The sequence below is a fragment of the Apostichopus japonicus genome, chromosome 13 (assembly GCF_037975245.1).
Source record: "Apostichopus japonicus isolate 1M-3 chromosome 13, ASM3797524v1, whole genome shotgun sequence".
NCBI lineage: Eukaryota > Metazoa > Echinodermata > Holothuroidea > Aspidochirotida > Stichopodidae > Apostichopus > Apostichopus japonicus.
This window is the reverse complement of record NC_092573.1, coordinates 6,186,757-6,206,873: the sequence shown is the minus strand read 5'-3', so window position 1 is coordinate 6,206,873 and position 20,117 is coordinate 6,186,757. Positions and strand designations below refer to the sequence as shown.

Here is a 20,117-nt window from a genome sequence, read left to right as displayed (position 1 = left end):
AGTTAATCATGACTGACCATGGTTGTATTCGATGGCAACTTCATGAAAATTGAGTCACTGACGCCCATTCAAAATATGCGGGATTGATAATCGAAAAAGTGGAGTGCGCAAGGGAAGGGGGGGGGGTGAGATGAGACGGGTGACATGGGCCCGAGTGCCTTCGTCAGTTCGGGGAGAACATTCAGTGGATTATCACACTATCTGGACCACGACACCCTTCCATAAAGCTTCATACACCAACTACACTAGTGGGTGAGGGGGGGTGGGGTATATTTTTGCACACCTTTAAAATCATGTGCACTTCTTCGGGTGGAAATTATTGTTTCTGAAATAATTAGCCCACAGCTTCTGAATGGTTTCCATTAGGAATGAGTCTTGACTAACCAGAATCGATGCTCAGCCTAGATTACATGATAGCTAGCTGACGTTAAAGAAAAATAACCGTCGGTAAACAGGCTGCGAAAAGTCTAGATAAATTTTCAAACGTCTAAAAAATCCCGTGAACCAATTAAGGGGAATATATCCGGGACACAGTTTTGGGTCGCACCCTGCACATATTTTAATGAACGTTGCTTTTAGACCACGTAATTGTGAGGTACATACGTTTCAAAGGTATTCGAATGAGCTATGGGTGATGCGGCGTATATAGGACTATTTATTTATTATTGGGTTGAGGAGGGGGGGGGGAGGGGGTTGTCAATTTTACACAAAGTGTAATTGCAAATGAAACGTAGAATTCAGCGTTATATTGTAATGCGCATGAAACTGTTATTCAACCTTATGATCTGATCTCTTCTCTGCAGGAGTAATGAAGTACGTGGGAGAGGCCTTAAGAGACCATGCCAGACGTTCCCGGAATAAAATTGTTGCTATTGGCATAACTCCGTGGGGTATTGTCGAAAATCGTGACACACTCGTGGATGAGGTTGGGACCGCCACGGCAAACGTAAGTGGTAGTGCCGTATGTATAGGGTTCTCGGTAGAGTTAGTCTCTTAACCACATTCACATTTTTTAAAGTGTGGGTCTACAACATTGTTAGTGGACAAGACTGAATGATCGCCAACATAACGTCAGGATATGCATATGCAACACCTCACTAAATGCACTTAGTGACGCGAGAACCAGTTTGACCAATCACATTTCACTTAATCTGAGATGTATTCTATATAAGTGAAATTGATTGACCAATAGCATTTGACGTATATATAAGCTAAATTGTATCTAACTTAAGTAAAAGTGCATTCTACACAACTGAAATAGAATATGACTTAAGTAACATTGTTTCACCATTTAACTTAAATTCAATTAAAAAAATACACTTAAGTTTAACTGAAATTAAATCCACGATCACAGTTGTTGATTTGTCCGATTAAGGAGTGATTCTCATTTGCAAATGACTGTAAAAGACGATTAGCTATGCGTCTATATCTGACGTATATAGTTGGGTGATTATAATGTTCCTTAATTAAAAATGTACTGCACGTTATAAAGGGTTGAGTGTCATAACTCAGTCGTAAAAATGTTCTAAACTAATAAACTCCGGCTATATATCTTCTTCTCTTAGAAAGCAAAGTCCTACCGTGTGACGAGCTCGGTGGATAGTGAGGGCACTCCTCTTGATCCAAACCATACTCACTTCATTCTGGTGGACAACGGAACTGTCAATAAATATGGCGTCGAATTTAATTTCAGATCGAGACTCGAAAAATTGATTTCCGAGCAGCCTCTTTTTCCGGGCAGTAAGTAATTTAAAGAAAATGTTGACATAAAAATTATCGGGCCTTAAAGCATTGCTAGCTGTATTTTATTAATGAAATATAAATTACAAAACCGCATTCCTACAAGTTGAAATATTATTCAAGAGATTTTCTTGTGGTGGAAGTTTATTGCTTTACCAAAAAAATGCAAAGAAGGGTTAAGCAGACATTCCGAATGTAGGTAGATTTCAAGGTTTAAATCAAGAGGTACATTGTGATAAAGGATTAAAGATTTGATTATCAGTTACCGTTATGATATTACAGACAACATACCGCGATGTACCGTACTTACTGCAAGAGTCACGTGTGAAGCCTGTCAAAAAGAGCTTACATTCAACCCGCAACCACTTCTAGCTAGGAGCAAGATACTGAGATGGGATTTCAACTGACAGTGTTGGCAATTTTTTTCTTTAATAGAATTGTCAAATTGTTATACTGTCTGCGGAATATCCGTTTATTACTTTCCACTTACAGGTGAATTTATCTTGCAATATACTGATATTAACTTGAGACATGTTTATATCTATCGCGACATATTTTATGACATGTATGGTACAAATGGCGTCTAATCTCCCAGAATATTTCTTTAATATACTAGAGCGCCGGAGATGTACTGTTTCCTATCTTCGTTGTAACTTTGGTCTTTCTTATGCCGGTATTATCGACTATATCTAAGGCATACCTTTGTCGAAGTTAGAGGAATTGAGGGCTTGAGATGATAGGTCCTTGGTTAGACAAGCTCATGTGTAAATGGTCATAGTTATATCATACTGTAAATTGCTAATTATTTTATGCTAATATCCCTATATATATATATATATATCCCTATATATATATTTATAAATGAAAAACGTAATGAGTTGGAAAATCAAGAACAGTGAAAAAACTTTCAGCCTCCACCGGGATTCGAACCACGGGCCTTCCGCTATATATAATATATATATATATATATTATATATATATATATATTATATATATATATATATATATATATATATATGTATATATATATATATATATATATATAGCACTTGGCATCCAGTGGCGTCGCCAAGGGGGGGGCAGGGGGCTCGTGCCCCCCTGGAAAACCTAGTGCCCCCCGAGTGCCCTCCCATCTGAGATTTGGGTTGGTAAAAAAATATATATATATTTTGTTATATTCAACTCCCATCATCTGAGTTGGTTTTTCATAAGGACAAAGAAGCACAGTAATTCGTATTTTTTTCAAATAAGCTGCGAAAAAAAATGAAAAAGTTTATCCTTGACCGTCGGGTATCGAAGTCGTAACCCGCGCCATCACAACAGGTGTCGATATTTACATTAAACGTGTCAGTGTGAGAATGTGAGGGTCCGCAGGCACCATACTTGCCTATATTTGTGGACCCATATATTAACCCTGTTGTGTAGGGGGTGCAGAGGTCATTTGAGGTCAGATGCTTGTAGGAACAAATGGCGAATGTTTACACCTGCATACTGAGCCATACTCGATGTGTGATCAAACTTTGAATTGCATGGTGAGATCCCTGATAGGAGCCAATAACGATGCTGGAACCTGTTACATATTAATAGATAATGGGAGAAAACGACAACAACAAAATGTAGGTTCTATTGATAGGGTTAGGCATAATATCGACAGCATATGGTTCATATCCTCTGCAAAATTCTGCGCGATGTTAAAATCATTACCTCAAAAATAGCAATTTCTGGAGATATCTTCAGATCGAATTTAGCATCAAATGTGGCACCATTTTGCATCTAGCCCATCCTCCGTATGCGAAAATTTTCCAATCAAATGCTGGTGCCCCCCCCCTGTGCCCCCCCTCCCAGACTGGAAAGTCTGGTGACATCTCATTCAAGTTTCTCATATTTGTGGAATGTTGCCTCTCGATGCTTACATGTATAGTTGACGGGAACGACGCTCTTTGCACCGTCGGTGAACAATTCCAGCCTCTATCCCAACTATGGAACTCATCATCGGCAACTTTAAAAAACAATACAAAAATATACAAAAACACTTGAAATGCACACGATACCACGCTATGAAAAGTCAAAGACAGCAATATACGCCAAAGATTTAAAGGGTCAAGCCGCTAGTATGTAAAGACAATGTCATGTCTTTACTACAGTCTGTATGTACGAACTAGATAAACTCTGTGTTAGTATACGCACCCCTGCAGAATTCCAACGACCTCTTCGCTTCTCTATCGCAAAAAAACAAACAAAAAAAAACGAAGAAAAACATTACATTTAGTCAGAGAGTCGAGAATTTGATATTCATCAGCTTCTAGCATGAATACTCAGCTCCTCTGAGCCCTCACGAGGTTTTTACAGGAACTGATTCTTTAGGCTTCCAATGATATCCAAAAGAGCAATACCCTCTTAAGCAATCAAGCAAAAACTAGCAGAAAAAAAAGGGAGTAGTCAGGAAAGTCATAGAATTATCTAACGCGGGGGGTCTCTTGTGTAAGAGAGGGAGATTAGAAAGGGGGGGGGTGACTTTCAAATATGACATGAGATCGGAACTAAGTTAAAGGGGAAGCAAATCTAACCACCCATTAAACAATTCCGTAAACAGTGTTGACATGGAGACCAATGCCGGTATGATCGTAGTCATGTCCAGAATACCTTCACTATGTTAGATTCAGTATTTAGAAAACCGATTTCTATTACAGATAAAAAAAACAAAAAAAAAAATAAAAAACTGTAAGTAATAGCAGAAAAATCATTTAAACCTCCAATCATATATGGCTCGCTGTTTTAATTATTTAGACTTACTCTCCAATGTTATTCGTGAAGTAATATTTCATGTTGTGATATCTGCAATTAGAATAAGATTTTGTTTAGCTGTTAGGAGAACATCTCTAGTCACATATTAATTCAATTAGCCTAAACATGGTATTTAGTTTTGTTGCTTCTTTATTGTCTTAAATAAACCTTTCTGTCGGAAGCTGTGTGGATATATGAGGTGAAACTAACACCGTAAAAGTTGCAATGTGTGTAGCTATTCCAAGCGGATAGATCAGTACGGGGAAGTATGGCCGAAACTGCAAAGTTGGTTTATACTTCGATAATGAGAAGGGAGGGGGGGCGGTGATCAAATGCAGACACATAAAAATGTACAAGGAGAAGCCCCGGGGGTATAAGAGCCAACCCTTATGCTCATATGATGTAAACTACACTTTAAATATTTCCTTTTACATGCGAGTCAAATCTTATTCTTTATTTGTCAATTATGTGTCATATCTTATTCTGCTTTCTTATCCAAACAGGTGATCAGACTGTTCCCATAGTGTGCCTGGTTTTGGAGGGCGGAATCGACACCATTAAAGTCGTCCTGCAGAATGTGTCGCAGAATCCGCCCATTCCTATTGTCGTTGTTGAGGGAAGTGGCCGGGCAGCTGATTTAATCGCATATGCCCTCTCTAACACTAGCACCAACGGGTAAGGTATTTTGACTTTAAAGCATTTTTGAATTTGGCTTGTAACTTTTAATATCGTTAATCAATCCACCTAAGGAAAAAAAAAAACTTATTTCTCATATCGTCATTTATATCAAGGATGATCTCAAAATTGATCATATTTTGTGATTACATATTTTCAATTTGAGCAGAGCGATACTGTCATCGTGGGTAATTGAAGTGACTATGAAAGTAAATTAGTTAATATTATATAAATAAGATATAACGTACCCAATGCAAAATAAAATTCCTACAAGAAAGTTGTATTTCAATAGATACTAAGATATAACTGTTAAATTATCCGCCAATTTAATATCCCAGTCCGATAAGACATTTCAAGTTCACAACCAGATTTCAGCTTTCTCTATAACGAAATCAGCAACAGCAAGAATGTGCAGAACCATTTGCACTGCAGTTGTGTGCAGGGCCGTAACCACGGGGGTATCCCCCCCCCCTTCCCCTAAAACATACAAATGGCTTCCATTTTAAAACAATCGCGAATTTCTTCTTTAAAGCTTTATCACAATAAATGTAGTCAAATAATGGAAATTATATCCGCATTTTACATCTATGCCCTCTTACCTGACGGAGGCCCTTGTAATAGTACCTCTTACCTCCTTATGTACCGTAAAACCAGGGATTCCCTCGTCCTGGTTTTATTCGAAAAATTCTAAGGACGGAAATTCAAGAGGAGGGAGGGGGGGGGGGAGCGGATGTCGTTTTTAGAATCTATTTTGCATATGAAACTAAATTCCAAGGAATTTATATTCCCCTTCTGGTATAATTATGGATTATAATGATAATTTTACATAAGTGTATTCCATTCATTATATAGAGAGTAATCATGCAATTAACTTAAAGCTTCGTCTGAAGCTAACGTAGGTATTTATGTTAATCGGGGAAAAGCGAAACTTGCAATATTGCACCATCATATTAATACAGGAAAACATATAACAAGACATTAAGAAAAGAAATTAAATTTAAAAGAGCGCACAATCCTCCCACGCAGCTAAAGTTTAGTTGGTGTTCAGTTCTTAATTTATTCATTCAATATTTATCCTTGGGGCTTACTACAGGATATTTTTTTTTGAAAAGAATCATGAAATGTAGGTCCACTTTTGCTTTGCTTTTCCGATCATTCTCATTTTTCTTTTACGAATTTGTTTATCTTGTTAAAACAATGGCAGGTTCAAGTGGAAGCCTGATGATTTGATATCATATGATGTTATTGAGATTTCTGCATGTTAAGTCAGCTGGTCAGACTAAGAGAGAGAGAGAGAGAGAGGGGTGGAGATGTGGAGAGAGAGGTGGAGACAGTGAGAGGTGGAGAGAGTGAGAGCTGAAGTTATATTATCAAATAGGACACATAATCTGATGGATAATGTTTTGATCAGGTTGCACACACATTGCATGTTATACTGACTGACTGACTATAGACATGACAAAAACAGCTCATTTCTACAAATCAGTTACATGTAGATTCAGTTAGACAAGAGGACATTGAACTCATATCATCGGTAAGTGTTTGTATCAGCGGCAAGTGTTTATGTCGTAATAGATGTGGACGATGTGGACAGCGACGATGACGATGTATGATGACTTCTACGACGTCAATGATGATGATGGTGACGATGATGACGATGATGACGATGATGACGATGATGACGATGATGACGATGATGACGATGATGACGATGATGATGATGATGATGATGATGATGATGATGATGATGATGATGATGATGATGATGATGATGATGATGATGATGATGATGATGATGATGATGATGATGATGATGATGATGATGATGATGATGATGATGGTGATGATGGTGATGATGATGATGATGATGATGATGATGATGATGATGATGATGATGATGGTGATGATGATGATGATAATGATGATGATGATGATGATGATGATGATGATGATGATGATGATGATGATGATGATGATGATGATGATGATGATGATGGTGATGATGGTGATGATGATGATGATGATGATGATGATGATGATGGTGATGATGATGATGATGATGATGATGGTGATGATGATGATGATGATGATGATGATGATGATGATGATGATGATGATGATGATGATGATGATGATGATGATGATGATGATGATGATGATGATGATGATGATGATGATGATGATGATGGTGATGATGATGATGATGATGATGATGACGACGATGATGACGACAACGACGACGATTACGACGACGACGATGACGGTGACGACGACGACGACGACGACGATGACGACGATGACGATGATAAAAAACTTTCAAAACTAATTACAAGCAAAATAATACAAGAAAGTTAACCAAATATTTAATACAGATGTATGTAAGAAACTTTTCTCCAAATACCTCACTACTCTGCATCTTAAGAGAATTGTTTTGATTCTTAGTTCTTCCATTTCCCCCTTTTGCCCCTTTCACACTCACTCTTTTACTCTCTCCACCTCTCTCTCTCTCTCTCTCTCTCTGATATGGATTTATTATCCATTTATTTGTTTCGTCATTAATGTATAAACCTTTAAAACCTCCAAGAAAATTTGCAATTAATATTAACAGAAAATGCCGTTTCGGGTTGTATTAGATTTCATACGAATTTACAAGCTAGATTTAAGTCTGTCCTATAGCAGGATGGCATATTTCATCTTTCATTAAGAGCAGGAAAAAATGGTATGGAAATATAGAAATATGGAACCATATGTAAAAAAAGCCTTTAAATTTAATCTATTGGAATCGGGTAGGTATACTTTGTTGACGATAAATTAACCTAATGTAAAGGTAAGAGTAACAATGGCATGTAACTGGCCAACACAGATGCGGGCTTGTCTCTACTTGTATGTCAAGGCCATACAGTAATACGACCGTTATAGCCTACTGTTGAATGTGAGTCTGGGCGCATAGAGCTACATCTCTCGCTCATTCTAAAGAAGACACAACAAACGCGAAACATCATGATCGCTTTCATGCAATATAGATGGCTTTGATGAACAATTAATCAAACATCTCAATAAAGAAAAAGAAAGATCGTACTCGTTTTGGAAGATATCTTTAATAAACAGTCAATCACAATCAAGGATTTGAAGGCTTGAGCAAGTCCAACGACTACTCGAGATGCCGCGAATTCATTTTTGTCACGGAATAGACGGAACCAAAACTTCACAAGATATCGACCAGCATGATTCGATACCCTTTATTTACCACATCATCTTATTTATGTTTTCTATGTCGTTATGATGGAGAGTTTTCCAAATGCCAACATAATCTACTGACGGCATTGGTTTAATTGCCAAAACTAGAATGTGACAAGAATAAAAATAAAATAAAAAGTAAAAGGACTTCACCGAGATCTAAAATGACAGCACACAGAAACGACATTTAAGGTAGGTTATCTTCCAAACGGAACAAGATGGGTATTTTTTCCCGTAGCAACTTTAGTGTTTCTTTCATCATAAAGGCCTTTGTCACATAATGCTAAATATGATAGTTTTACTTGTGTCCCTATTAAAGCAACATTGTGTTACATATTATCATAGTACGTTGATATCCAACAGCATATATGCAGCACGGAAGGATGAGGTACTTATTTTCTACAATATTTCTCGACTAAACTGTTCGCTCATAATTTCTTATCATTTTATGATTTTGTTGATTCCACTATAGACACGATATTATGTAATTTTGGTCCAGGAAACTCAGTTTGTTTTTCCCTTTTACATTTTGACTTCAAACTGGGTCAGATTCGATCCATGAACTTCTGCGAGGGTTAACCACTGTAAAAACCTGTTTTTCTGTTTAGTTTGAGTTCAAATTTTGTATATGAGAAATCTATTATATGTCACTATTTAACGTTGTTCTCCACAGAACTTTGTCCAACGAGATGGAAGAAGGATTGATGAAGAAAATTGTTTCCGTTTTTCCTAATTTGCCACAGAAACACGAGGATCTTCTAAGGGACATATCCAATATTGCCTACCGAAAGAATTTGGTAAATTCTAATTTTTCTCTCTCTTTTTTTGCTGTTGGTTTATTTAGAGCAATGTTTTAAGTTTTGAAGATCGAGGCTTAACAAAGGATGTCAAAAGTTCTTCCTGTACCCTGTCATTAATTTCCGGGAGTAGAACAAGGTATATAGAAGGACAACAGGTACATGCGTGGCTTTAAGATATATAGGTATACCTTTCTCACGAAAATCGCTTCATCACACAAAGTGTATTTTGAATTCCAACTGACCCGTTGGGAGTGTTTTTCCCCATATGCATACACCTACACAGCAATATAACATTTGTGTATAGCGTTTTCTTTGAAACGACTTCGTACTCCCGAATTTTTGGTTCATTAAATGCATTGCAAATGGTCTTAAATCACCATTGCAAAGAATCAATCAAACATTTAATATTTCGATAAACATTATATACAAAACTTTGTGATCTTCGTGTCTGTTTTCATCATAAAACAGTGAGACACAGCAAAAATAAAAACATTTGAAGATAAAAAAAATATATATATATTTGAACACGACAATGTTGCCATGAACAAGGTGTGCTATAGTAATGGGCAACCATCGTATGGTTGGTGTGATCAAAGAATGGATGGTTATCAAGTATTTAGGAATGTTCATGTTATGAGAAACCATGTTAAATTATATAGGTGTGTCGACATTATGAACAACCATGTTAAATGATACAGGTGTTTTCATGTCATAAGCAACCGTGTTAAAAGTATACAGAAGTGTTCTTGTTATCAGCAACCATGATAAAGTATACAGGTGTTTTTTAATGTTATGAGTAACCATGATAAAGTATACAGGTGTGTTCATGTTATGAGCAACCATGTTAAGGTTTACAGGTGTTTTTCAATGTTATGAGTAACAGGCTTAAAGTATACAGGTGTGTTCATGTTATGAGCAACCATGTTAAGGTTTACAGGTGTTTTTCAATGTTATGAGTAACAGGCTTAAAGTATACAGGTGTGTTCATGTTATGAGCAACCATGTTAAGGTTTGCAGGTGTTTTTCAATGTTATGAGTAACAGGCTTAAAGTATACAGTTGTGTTCATGTTATGAGCAACCATGTTAAGGTTTACAGGTGTTTTTCAATGTTATGAGTAACAGGCTTAAAGTATAGTTGTGTTCATGTTATGAGCAACCATGTTAAGGTTTACAGGTGTTTTTCAATGTTATGAGTAACAGGCTTAAAGTATACAGGTGTGTTCATATTATGAGCAACCATAATAAAGTATACAGGTGTGTTCATGGTTGTTTTGTGTTGTGTTTAGTTTTAAACTGTTGTAGGATTATGAGCAGAGCAACTATACTTTACGATATAGGCCATACATGGATGTGGTCAAAATATTGTAAACATTGACAACATCTAAAAGTATGTAATTGTATCCAATAACTCAATGGTTTACTTTCTTTTCCGCAGGTTACAATTTACAACGCAGACTCGACAGAAACTGAGGACATAGACCATTCTATTCTACTTGCACTTCTTAAGGGTTTGATTTTCTTCTCATTCCAAATGCGCACGCGCACTGTAACAAAAGGAATACGATAAAAAATGAAAAGCTCGTAAAGTTGTTCGTAATATTATGTGACAGATAAAGTACAAGTGTATGTAATCAATTTTACCGCATCATGTTAGGTCTCTATCGTGCCCGAAGTTTCCCCCACGTAAGCAAGTAAATTTCAATACTAAAGTTATTCATAGTTTTCCCAATACTTACTACAAATCTGCTACAATTCGTAAAGCTTACACTCCACTCCACTAGTATGTGCTTGTGTTCGTGTGTTTATTGGTTCAACGCTTATATAGTTTGTTTACACTTACTATCAAAATGCTGTCAAAATTCCCAAAAAATCTTCAAACGTCTTGTACAAGTTAATTGATAAATTATGCGCAGATTTCCCAAATTCCAATTTCCAACTTCACGTTTTATGGTTTGCTCTCACATCAATTCTCTGTTGTACTCAACGACTACTATAGGTACTCTGCAATTAACATACGGGTACATTACATCAACAGGTAACGTGAAATAGATGAAGTTCACCACAAATGTAGAAGCCAACTAGCTTAAACTAACTTAAATTGAGAATATTTTAATGTGATATTTGACTACTGTTTAGAAAATATTGAGAATTAAACATTGTAATGATTGGTAACCAAGATATACAGTAGAAATATATTAAGTGTGCAGTTTTTGCTCGCTCGCCTACTCCAAGACGTGTACCCACATGCCAAGTGCCACAAATAATTCTGCTGACATTATCGGTTCAAATGACGCTTTTCGAAGATTTTGCGCACTTCAAGGAACAAATATTTAGTAATGATTTCCAGACATATTTGAGAAATTTTAATGACACATGTACGATGATGTCAGTGTCAACATTGACTAAATTCATGGTTCTAGTAAATTGCTTTATTTTTTTTTACATATACATTTCATTTTTCAGCAAGTAACTTACGATCCTCATCCCAGCTGAAGTTAGCGCTCATATGGAACAGAGTCGACATAGCAAAGGAAGCTATCTTTTCCGGGAGTAAAACCTGGGATGTAAGTATTGTTTTCAACATTATTCATTTTAAAAACGTATGTTATTTTAGTGTATTGTTTTATTAAATGTTCTACATCATATTGAAAATATAATAATTAAAATCATGAAACGAAACATTCAGTGAAAACCTCTATCATTACTGTGTGGTTGTAATATGAGGACGTAATATTGTTCTAAATTGTTCCTGCGAAGCGTGCTGTATTTCATCTTATGTTTATAATCATAACAATGATGATAATAATGATGATAATAATGATGATAATAATGATGATGATAATAATAAAAAGTCTACCTATTTTATGAAATAGTATCACGTTCTAAATCATAATAATAGTTATCAATATAAGATACCGTACATAACTAATTTAATATCATCGATCAATAGTAATCAATGGTTCCCATGTTTGCTTCAAGAATTTCAGCACAAGGCATTTCCGTATATATGCTTTTCCCTTATCTATACCATTAATAAAATAACAGAACAGATATGAGACCTAAATGTGTCTCTCGTTCATTAAAGGACAAATACTGCAAATAATGTCAGCTGAAAGGCTAAGTTTATGTTTGCGACGAAAACTTTAATTTTCGGTAAGTTGGTATAGTTGAAGCTCTCCTAGTTAAGGCCTCACAGCCTTTATACCGCAGCACAAAACTCATTTCCCTTGAGCGAAGTAATACCTTTTAAGTCGTTTTGCCTTTGACTGATTCTGGCAGTTAAGACTGTTTTTTCGTATGATTTATAACTGTCTTTTATCGAGTTGTGTATAAACATACCTAGCTTTAATGTTTCTCACACTCGTAAATTAATGTTCAAAAACTCCACATAAATTGTCACGACCGTGTGGTATTTACTCATCTTCTTTGCTAAGGTTAGAAATATCCCAAGAAAAACGAAGCCCAAATAGGCTTCTCACCTCACAAACCAGTTACAGCCTTTTTTCTTTTCTTTTTTATAACGTTGTGGAATATACAGTCACACATATAATGACAGCGAACATACAACCATCATCGCAAATTATGTGTAGAAAAGTGTGACCCGGAAATTGAAGCAGAGTTGATATGGTGTTGCTAAAGAATAACAGTGTCGTGCAGAACTTAGTTTAGTTTAAGTTTGTGTTACAACTTATCTGTATTGCGAAGGTTTTATTCGTATTGATGGCGCAATAAATGGGGCGTTTGTTATGTCAAGTTTTAAAGTTACTTGCAACGTTGTCATTATAACATAGAGGGTTTTGGAAGGTACCTATAGTCGTTCATTTCCTTATCTTATTTTGCCATTCTCGTTGGTATTTTCTTTTCACTTTACAGGTTTACAACTGTTTTCTATTCTCTTTGATTAAGCGCTTTATGATTTTCAGTATCGATGGAAGGCTTCATAGAAAAATAAATTATTATGCTTAACATATGACACCATATAAGATATTGTAAAAACACATGCATTCAACTGAATTCTACTCTCAAAACCAACGTTAAATTATGGTTAAATTATAAACTAGAAAGTTCACTTAGAAATTCCATCTATTATTTGGCCTACCGTGTATTGCATATTAGCGAGCAAGAAACTCGGTTAATGCCATTGAGTTTAGCATCGCTTGTGCTCAATAGGTTTTGCCATTGCTATCTATACCGAAAGTTTTGTTGAAGAAAAAAGAAAAGAAAAAAAAACTTCAATGCTATTAGCGAATATCATGTTCAATAAAGCATATACATGTTCTACATACATGTTGAACAAACAAAACTCAATGACAATGATGTTTTTACCAATTCACAAAATGACCATGTCTCGCGGAACGTGTAACCACTAATAGCGATTTATGTATAAGTACCTCTACTTAATTAGTCTGCCTCTCGCTATCCAACCCAGATGAATATTAAACAAAGTCCTTTAGCTATATTCGAAATAGGCCATAGTGTCATCTTTACGTCCGAGTGACTTTATTTCGTTGGTATGAGACATATCTTGACTCGCGTTTGAGATGATAGGCTATACTCTTAAGATTGCCCGGATGGCCACGAGGTTTGAATAACTTACTCGATATCCTGGGATATTTTTACACAAATTAAAGTTGTCTATTTTAGCTCACCTTGGATTTCGCCCAGTAAAAAGAGTTTGTATATTAACGTATTCTTGTGTCGTATAGAAATATATATATATATATATATATATATATATATATATATATATATATATATATATATATATATATATATATATATATATATATATATTTATATATAGGGAAGGAGGGAGAGAGGGAGGGAGTTAGAGAGGTGAAAGTATGACTCTGAAGTTAATATCTCAATCTTCTTCTCTTCTCATTTCAAGGTGAAGGAAATTGAAAATGCGTTAGAACTGGCCCTGATGAAGAATCGAGTTGACTTTGTGAAGCTTCTACTCGAACATGTTTGCGTGATAGGATTTTTAACAACATCACGGCTCGAAAGACTTTACAATGCTAAAGTAAGTCAATCATTATCGCTATCGACATGTGGTACGTGAAGATGGTAGCGATAGCGTAGTTATGACGTTTATATGTCAACAGATAAAGCATAACGATGCCTCCCTCATCTTGGGTTAAAAATGTAACTGTCGCAAAACTTCTACGTTAACTTGCTTTTGCAGATGTACATATGCATCTTACATCAACCCAGACCAGTCAACCCCCTCCCCCCCTCCCCCTACCCACCCTTGCATTTTCCTTTTATGAAAGTGTTTTCGTGAATCACGGTATACGTGCGACTGTACCCACGCGAATATGAGTGAAGGTAGAAGGGGCATGTGGTAGCGATAAAGGAGGAGTTGAGGGGGGGGGGGGGAGCGCAGAGGAGGCAATGCTTAACTAAACAATGGAATGTTAGCAGTTGGCCACTGCGAAATCACTTGGGCAGTAAACATGCCGTTTCTATGACAATTCCATTACAATTCTTTCCATAATTAGGATATATTGGATAATATATTGAGCCTGTTATAATTAGCCTTGATACCGCCATTTTAGGATGAGATGGTACAATCTTCGACGAAGAATAGTTGGTTAAAGGTCACCATCGCTGCCTTCAAAGTATCTATCAATTGTTTTCATGCACTTATGAATCTGTTCAATTAGAGAATTTTAATTTAAATCAGTTGGTTCACAAAGGCTTTGAGAGATAATGCAAAATAAAATGCTAATAGTGTTTAATCATGAGTGACCGTTATTTGACCATCTAGCATATTTTCTGCCAATTATTTGCCGACTTTTCATTATAGTAGATTCTTGCAAGTACTGCCTCTTCGTATACATATTATATTTTTTCATTTACAAATAGTTGTATAGGTATGACATTCAGGCCTCGATGACCTACAATTCTACATACGAACAAGAAAGAAAGAAAGAAAGTCAAGCAAAACCCTCAAACCCCAAAATAATATCCGTGACTTCAATTTGCTCCTATTCTTCACACCGTTCGGATGCACTATTTATAATCTAACATCAACATGACATCATTTCAATTATCGTTTTCTTTTCATTTTGCCCAGAGCAAGTGAAAGAACATAAAAACATAAGTAAAGTCGTTTTACCGCAGGAGAATTCTACGAAATTCTATGTTACTATCTTACTAACAGCGGGCTTACAGAAGGGAGAATGTTTCTCTAAAAGATTAAAAGCCTTCCGGCGATCGTTAGTATCCATTCTGTTTCCTCTCGTGATCAAATTGGTTGATCAAAGTAGGGAGATATACCTTATGGTATAAATTCAAAGGAAAAGTGTGTGAGGCTCGATTGGGAACTGGCATTAATGTTTGCTATATACCTGTAAGGTAAAGAACATTGTTTACCAAAACCATTATCAGGGTAACCTACCGCTGGTCAAGTCTGCTTTGGCAAAGTTAAATATAGATGCATGGCTTATAGGGATACTCCGGTGGCTGTTATTCATTATTAAAGAAACTTGATGGCAACTCAAACTCACATCTTGAGAGCATTTTGAAAAAAATTGAGCTACAATTCTTTAAACTTAGGGTAAAATTTGACGAATGCATCTGCCAATAGCACAGTTAGTTATTATCATGACAATATATATACACATACACACGTATATATATATATATATATATACACACGCACATATTATAAGACTAAAGTCATGCATGGAACTTAATTTATTATGTGGTAGCGCGTTACAAGTTACGTCGGTCTAAAGTACGGATGTATATATATATATATATATATATATATATATATATATATATATATATATATATGTATATATATATTAATTTCTATGTATATTTATTTATTTATTTTTTATACAGGATGACGATACGTTTACGACATTCTCGGTGTTAATGGCCAAGCGATATCCAACCGATTCCAAGGTAAGAACTATTTCGTTCTTACCTTTTCTTGTGAACTATCCGACAGGATTCAACTTTATGACGTCATAAAACGATAGGTCTCTGATATTTTATAATAACACACATACATAAAACCGGCAATAACTGTCTGCATCTATATGCTACATCTTCGACCGATTTATTTTTTCTTGAGCATAGCGTGGTAAGTCATATATCATTATGAAATTTATAGTACAAGTGACATGGAGAAGCATCACAAATGGGTGAACACAGGTTTGGCATTTCACCCCATCAGTGGCTTCACAGCAGGATTTCAATTGACCGCCCTCTCCCTATAGTGACATGAATTCAATTGTGTTTGTTGTTAGGGGAGGGGGGGGGTGGAGGATAACCACATTTCCATCTACTGTGTTCGGTAGGTGTGCGCCATGAACCCTTTATGGACGGGCTGTAGGCTGATAAAAAAATACGAACATGGGGTGTTGTAATGCAGGTTGCTGATTCTTGTCCCATGCAGCCCCCCGACCCCCCCCCCCCTCCAACACACACACATTTTTTTCTTCAAATTTTAAAAGTCAAACGGTGCATTTTGAGGTATAAGTAAACTATAAATTAGGTCTTTTATATTAGTCAGGTCTAACATACAAGAAGCATATACTTATCTTTCGTTCCAGTCTCGAGTCGGAATCTTGAGTCAGTAACTTTATATTTGACATATGACATACGACATAACAGAGTTAGTTAGCAGGGACTTTGCAAGTATATATGTTGCAGGTATATTTAACATGCATAATTTCTTTCTCTATACAGACTGGACAGCAAGCTAAAGTTAGCTTGTATCAAGTCGGTTTACTGTTGGAACAGATCATTGGTAATGGCTTTCGGACTACGTACACTCTTCGGATTGATAACTCCAACGGAAAAGAGAAAAAGGGATGTTTATGCTGTCGAAAAAAGGTCAGTAACCTATAAGTTAAGATCAAACAGTCAACATTCTCTTCAAATGTTTGACATAAAAGTTCTATAAAAAAAAATATTGTAAATATAATGTTAATGTGCTTTGTGATTCGACGAAACTATGGTTGAAATGTTTATTTGCAATTCTTATGCTGGGATTATAAATATTCATAATATTGGCAAGGGCTTGTTTTTCTCCCTGGTTCCTTTCTAACTATGTTTTCATAATAACATCTTGTAGTGAGTGATCGATGCTTAGAGAATGGTGCACTGTTGCCTTTGATATTTATGGTAATAGCATGTATATAGCTGTGACAAGCGAACGAAGATGTATAATGCCATTCGTATGGTGCTACAAATAAATGGCCTTATACAAAATAATATTTATAAAAATGCAAATTTCAAAGATAGACACAAGTCAAGAGATCAGTTCGTAGAACCGCTTAAATATAAATAAAACACTTCAAACAGACAATAGAAACAAAAAAGGGAGGAAAAAAAATAAGTTTCCTCCTGGACGCCATTTTGAATTTCGAAGTGATTCTACCTCCTGACACGCATGCACCTGCTGTTTAGACCGTGATAATCTGTAGAAATCATTTGAACCTGCCTATCATGATTAGAAGCCAAACCATTGGGCTCGGTGTACTTTAAGTTGTAGTGCCCGATGAATGTACTCTCTTTGAGAGGTATTCTTTTCCTAATGCTTCGGAAGAACGAAAAATATTTCAAACGATTTCTACTCTTCCCTCTTTTTTGTTTTACTTAAAGACGCCTTCCGATCGAGGAACACTAATGACAGTAAGATATGATAAATTCAAATAATGCAATCTTCTTAAAGGCTATATTTGCATGGCTTTAATCACTTTTTAAAAAAGGAAACTATTGCTGTTACACTACAATTTGCCTTATTCTTTCAAAGAATCTTTAAATTCGTTCATTTGCTTATACCTTTTGGATATGATTTGGTTGCATGTGATATTTTGCAAAATTGGAAAATGCAAAACTATCTGATTTTTATTGACTTCTTAATATCTCGCTTCCTCTATCTTTCTCATTGTTTTTCTTTTATTATTTTTTCTTTTGCTTTTGATAAACAATTGATTTGCTACTGTTTGTTGTAAATGCGGTTTTCATGATGCGTGGTAGGATTAACGTTTGAAGGCGTGGTGAAGGGTGCCTCTGCTTGGACCAAATGGAGAACAAGTTGTATAAAGACATCATACAGTTTAAATGAGATATTTTATTCATTAGAGATGAAAACAACAACGCTTATAAGTTATCTGCAAAGGCACTCAAAGTCACTGATACGCTTATACTCCTTTGGTGCCCTTCATCACCATGCATCCTTAAACTGTTCATATACGGTATATATATATATATATATATATATATATATATACATGAATATTCAACACATATGAGATTTTTGTTTTTGTCTTTGTGCTGGCGGGTGCAAAAGCTTTACTGATACGTACTGTGCGTTTCCTTCCATAATCCATGCTCCTAATGCTCTTTGTTTGAATGAAATCAAATTATTTGAAACATCTGTAATGCTGTTTATTCATATGGCGGTAACATACAACCATGCACCCCCCCCCCCCTTCACCCCCAACTACTTTTTTTCAGCACAGCTCAAGGTAAGTCCATTCAAACTTAATAAAAATAAATAAGGAAAAAGTATACAAAATGCATGGTTGTCTTATCAAATAATAGTAACACTGTATTAATACACCATGCATTACACTTTATTACACTCTCTTTCTCCGTCTGACGTCATAAAGAAGCTTTACGGAAGTCACGTGATGCAAATAACTCTCAATGATATGGTTTTCATTTCTCACACTTTCATTTACACTTAAGCCAGTTGCAAGACAATTAATTTCCGAAAGATGGCGTGATCTTGATTAAATTGATTTAATTTATTGTGTTATTGGGAAGGAATTCACGGAGAAAATTAGCTTTTCAAATTGCGTTCATGAAGGAAAGATATACACGTTTACCTACTAACGTATAACTGTAATTTATGGATCTTGCTGTTTTTGAATTGCTCTGGCTTCGAGCGGCCATATATAGCATTATATATACCATCTCTAGATATTTTCTCGTTTCTTGTCTGTCATGACTTGCGGAAGTTTACAGTTTACAATAATTCAACATCATTTACTAAAGTTTCATGACTCGCTAAGCGATTCGCATCGGTGACAGATTTTATCAACACCTGGATTTAATCGAATCTAAAGTCAAGGAAATTGTTGAGATGGAGATCATGTGTGTAAGGAAGGGTGGGAGAGGGGTTATGATTTGTGAAAACTATCTATTTAAATATCCATCCATCCATCCATCCATCCATCCATTCATCCATCCATCCATCCATCCATCCATCCATCCATCCATCCATCCATCCATCCATCCATCCATCCATCCATCCATCCATCCATCCATCCATCCATCCATCCATCCATCCATCCATCCATCCATCCATCCATCCATCCATCCATCCATCCATCCATCCATCCATCCATCCATCCATCCATCCATCCATCCATCCATCCATCCATCCATCCATCCATCCATCCATCCATCCATCCATCCATCCATCCATCCATCCATCCATCCATCCATCCATCCATCCATCCATCCATCCATCCATCCATCCATCCATCCATCCATCCATCCATCCATCCATCCATCCATCCATCCATCCATCCATCCATCCATCCATCCATCCATCCATCCATCCATCCATCCATCCATCCATCCATCCATCCATCCATCCATCCATCCATCCATCCATCCATCCATCCATCCATCCATCCATCCATCCATCCATCCATCCATCCATCCATCCATCCATCCATCCATCCATCCATCCATCCATCCATCCATCCATCCATCCATCCATCCATCCATCCATCCATCCATCCATCCATCCATCCATCCATCCATCCATCCATCCATCCATCCATCCATCCATCATTGATTTATACCATCTTTCTATCTATCATTGATTTATACCATCT

The 20,117-nt window shown here is 36.2% G+C and overlaps 1 protein-coding gene across 2 annotated transcripts in view; it reads left to right on the top strand.

The window, feature by feature from the left end:
* The window catches only part of LOC139978414 (transient receptor potential cation channel subfamily M member 3-like), a 53,236-nt gene that overhangs the window by 12,847 nt on the left and 20,272 nt on the right, over positions 1 to 20,117 (top strand). Inside the window, exons 5-14 of one of the 2 annotated variants that reach the window (XM_071988627.1) lie at positions 804 to 946; positions 1,566 to 1,740; positions 5,028 to 5,199; positions 9,110 to 9,233; positions 10,673 to 10,745; positions 11,701 to 11,801; positions 14,129 to 14,263; positions 16,096 to 16,158; positions 16,948 to 17,094; positions 17,866 to 17,895. In XM_071988627.1, the coding sequence (XP_071844728.1) occupies positions 804 to 946; positions 1,566 to 1,740; positions 5,028 to 5,199; positions 9,110 to 9,233; positions 10,673 to 10,745; positions 11,701 to 11,801; positions 14,129 to 14,263; positions 16,096 to 16,158; positions 16,948 to 17,094; positions 17,866 to 17,895 (1,163 nt within the window). The remainder of the gene's footprint in view (positions 1 to 803; positions 947 to 1,565; positions 1,741 to 5,027; positions 5,200 to 9,109; positions 9,234 to 10,672; positions 10,746 to 11,700; positions 11,802 to 14,128; positions 14,264 to 16,095; positions 16,159 to 16,947; positions 17,095 to 17,865; positions 17,896 to 20,117) is intronic. The other variant, XM_071988628.1, reaches the window with a different exon arrangement.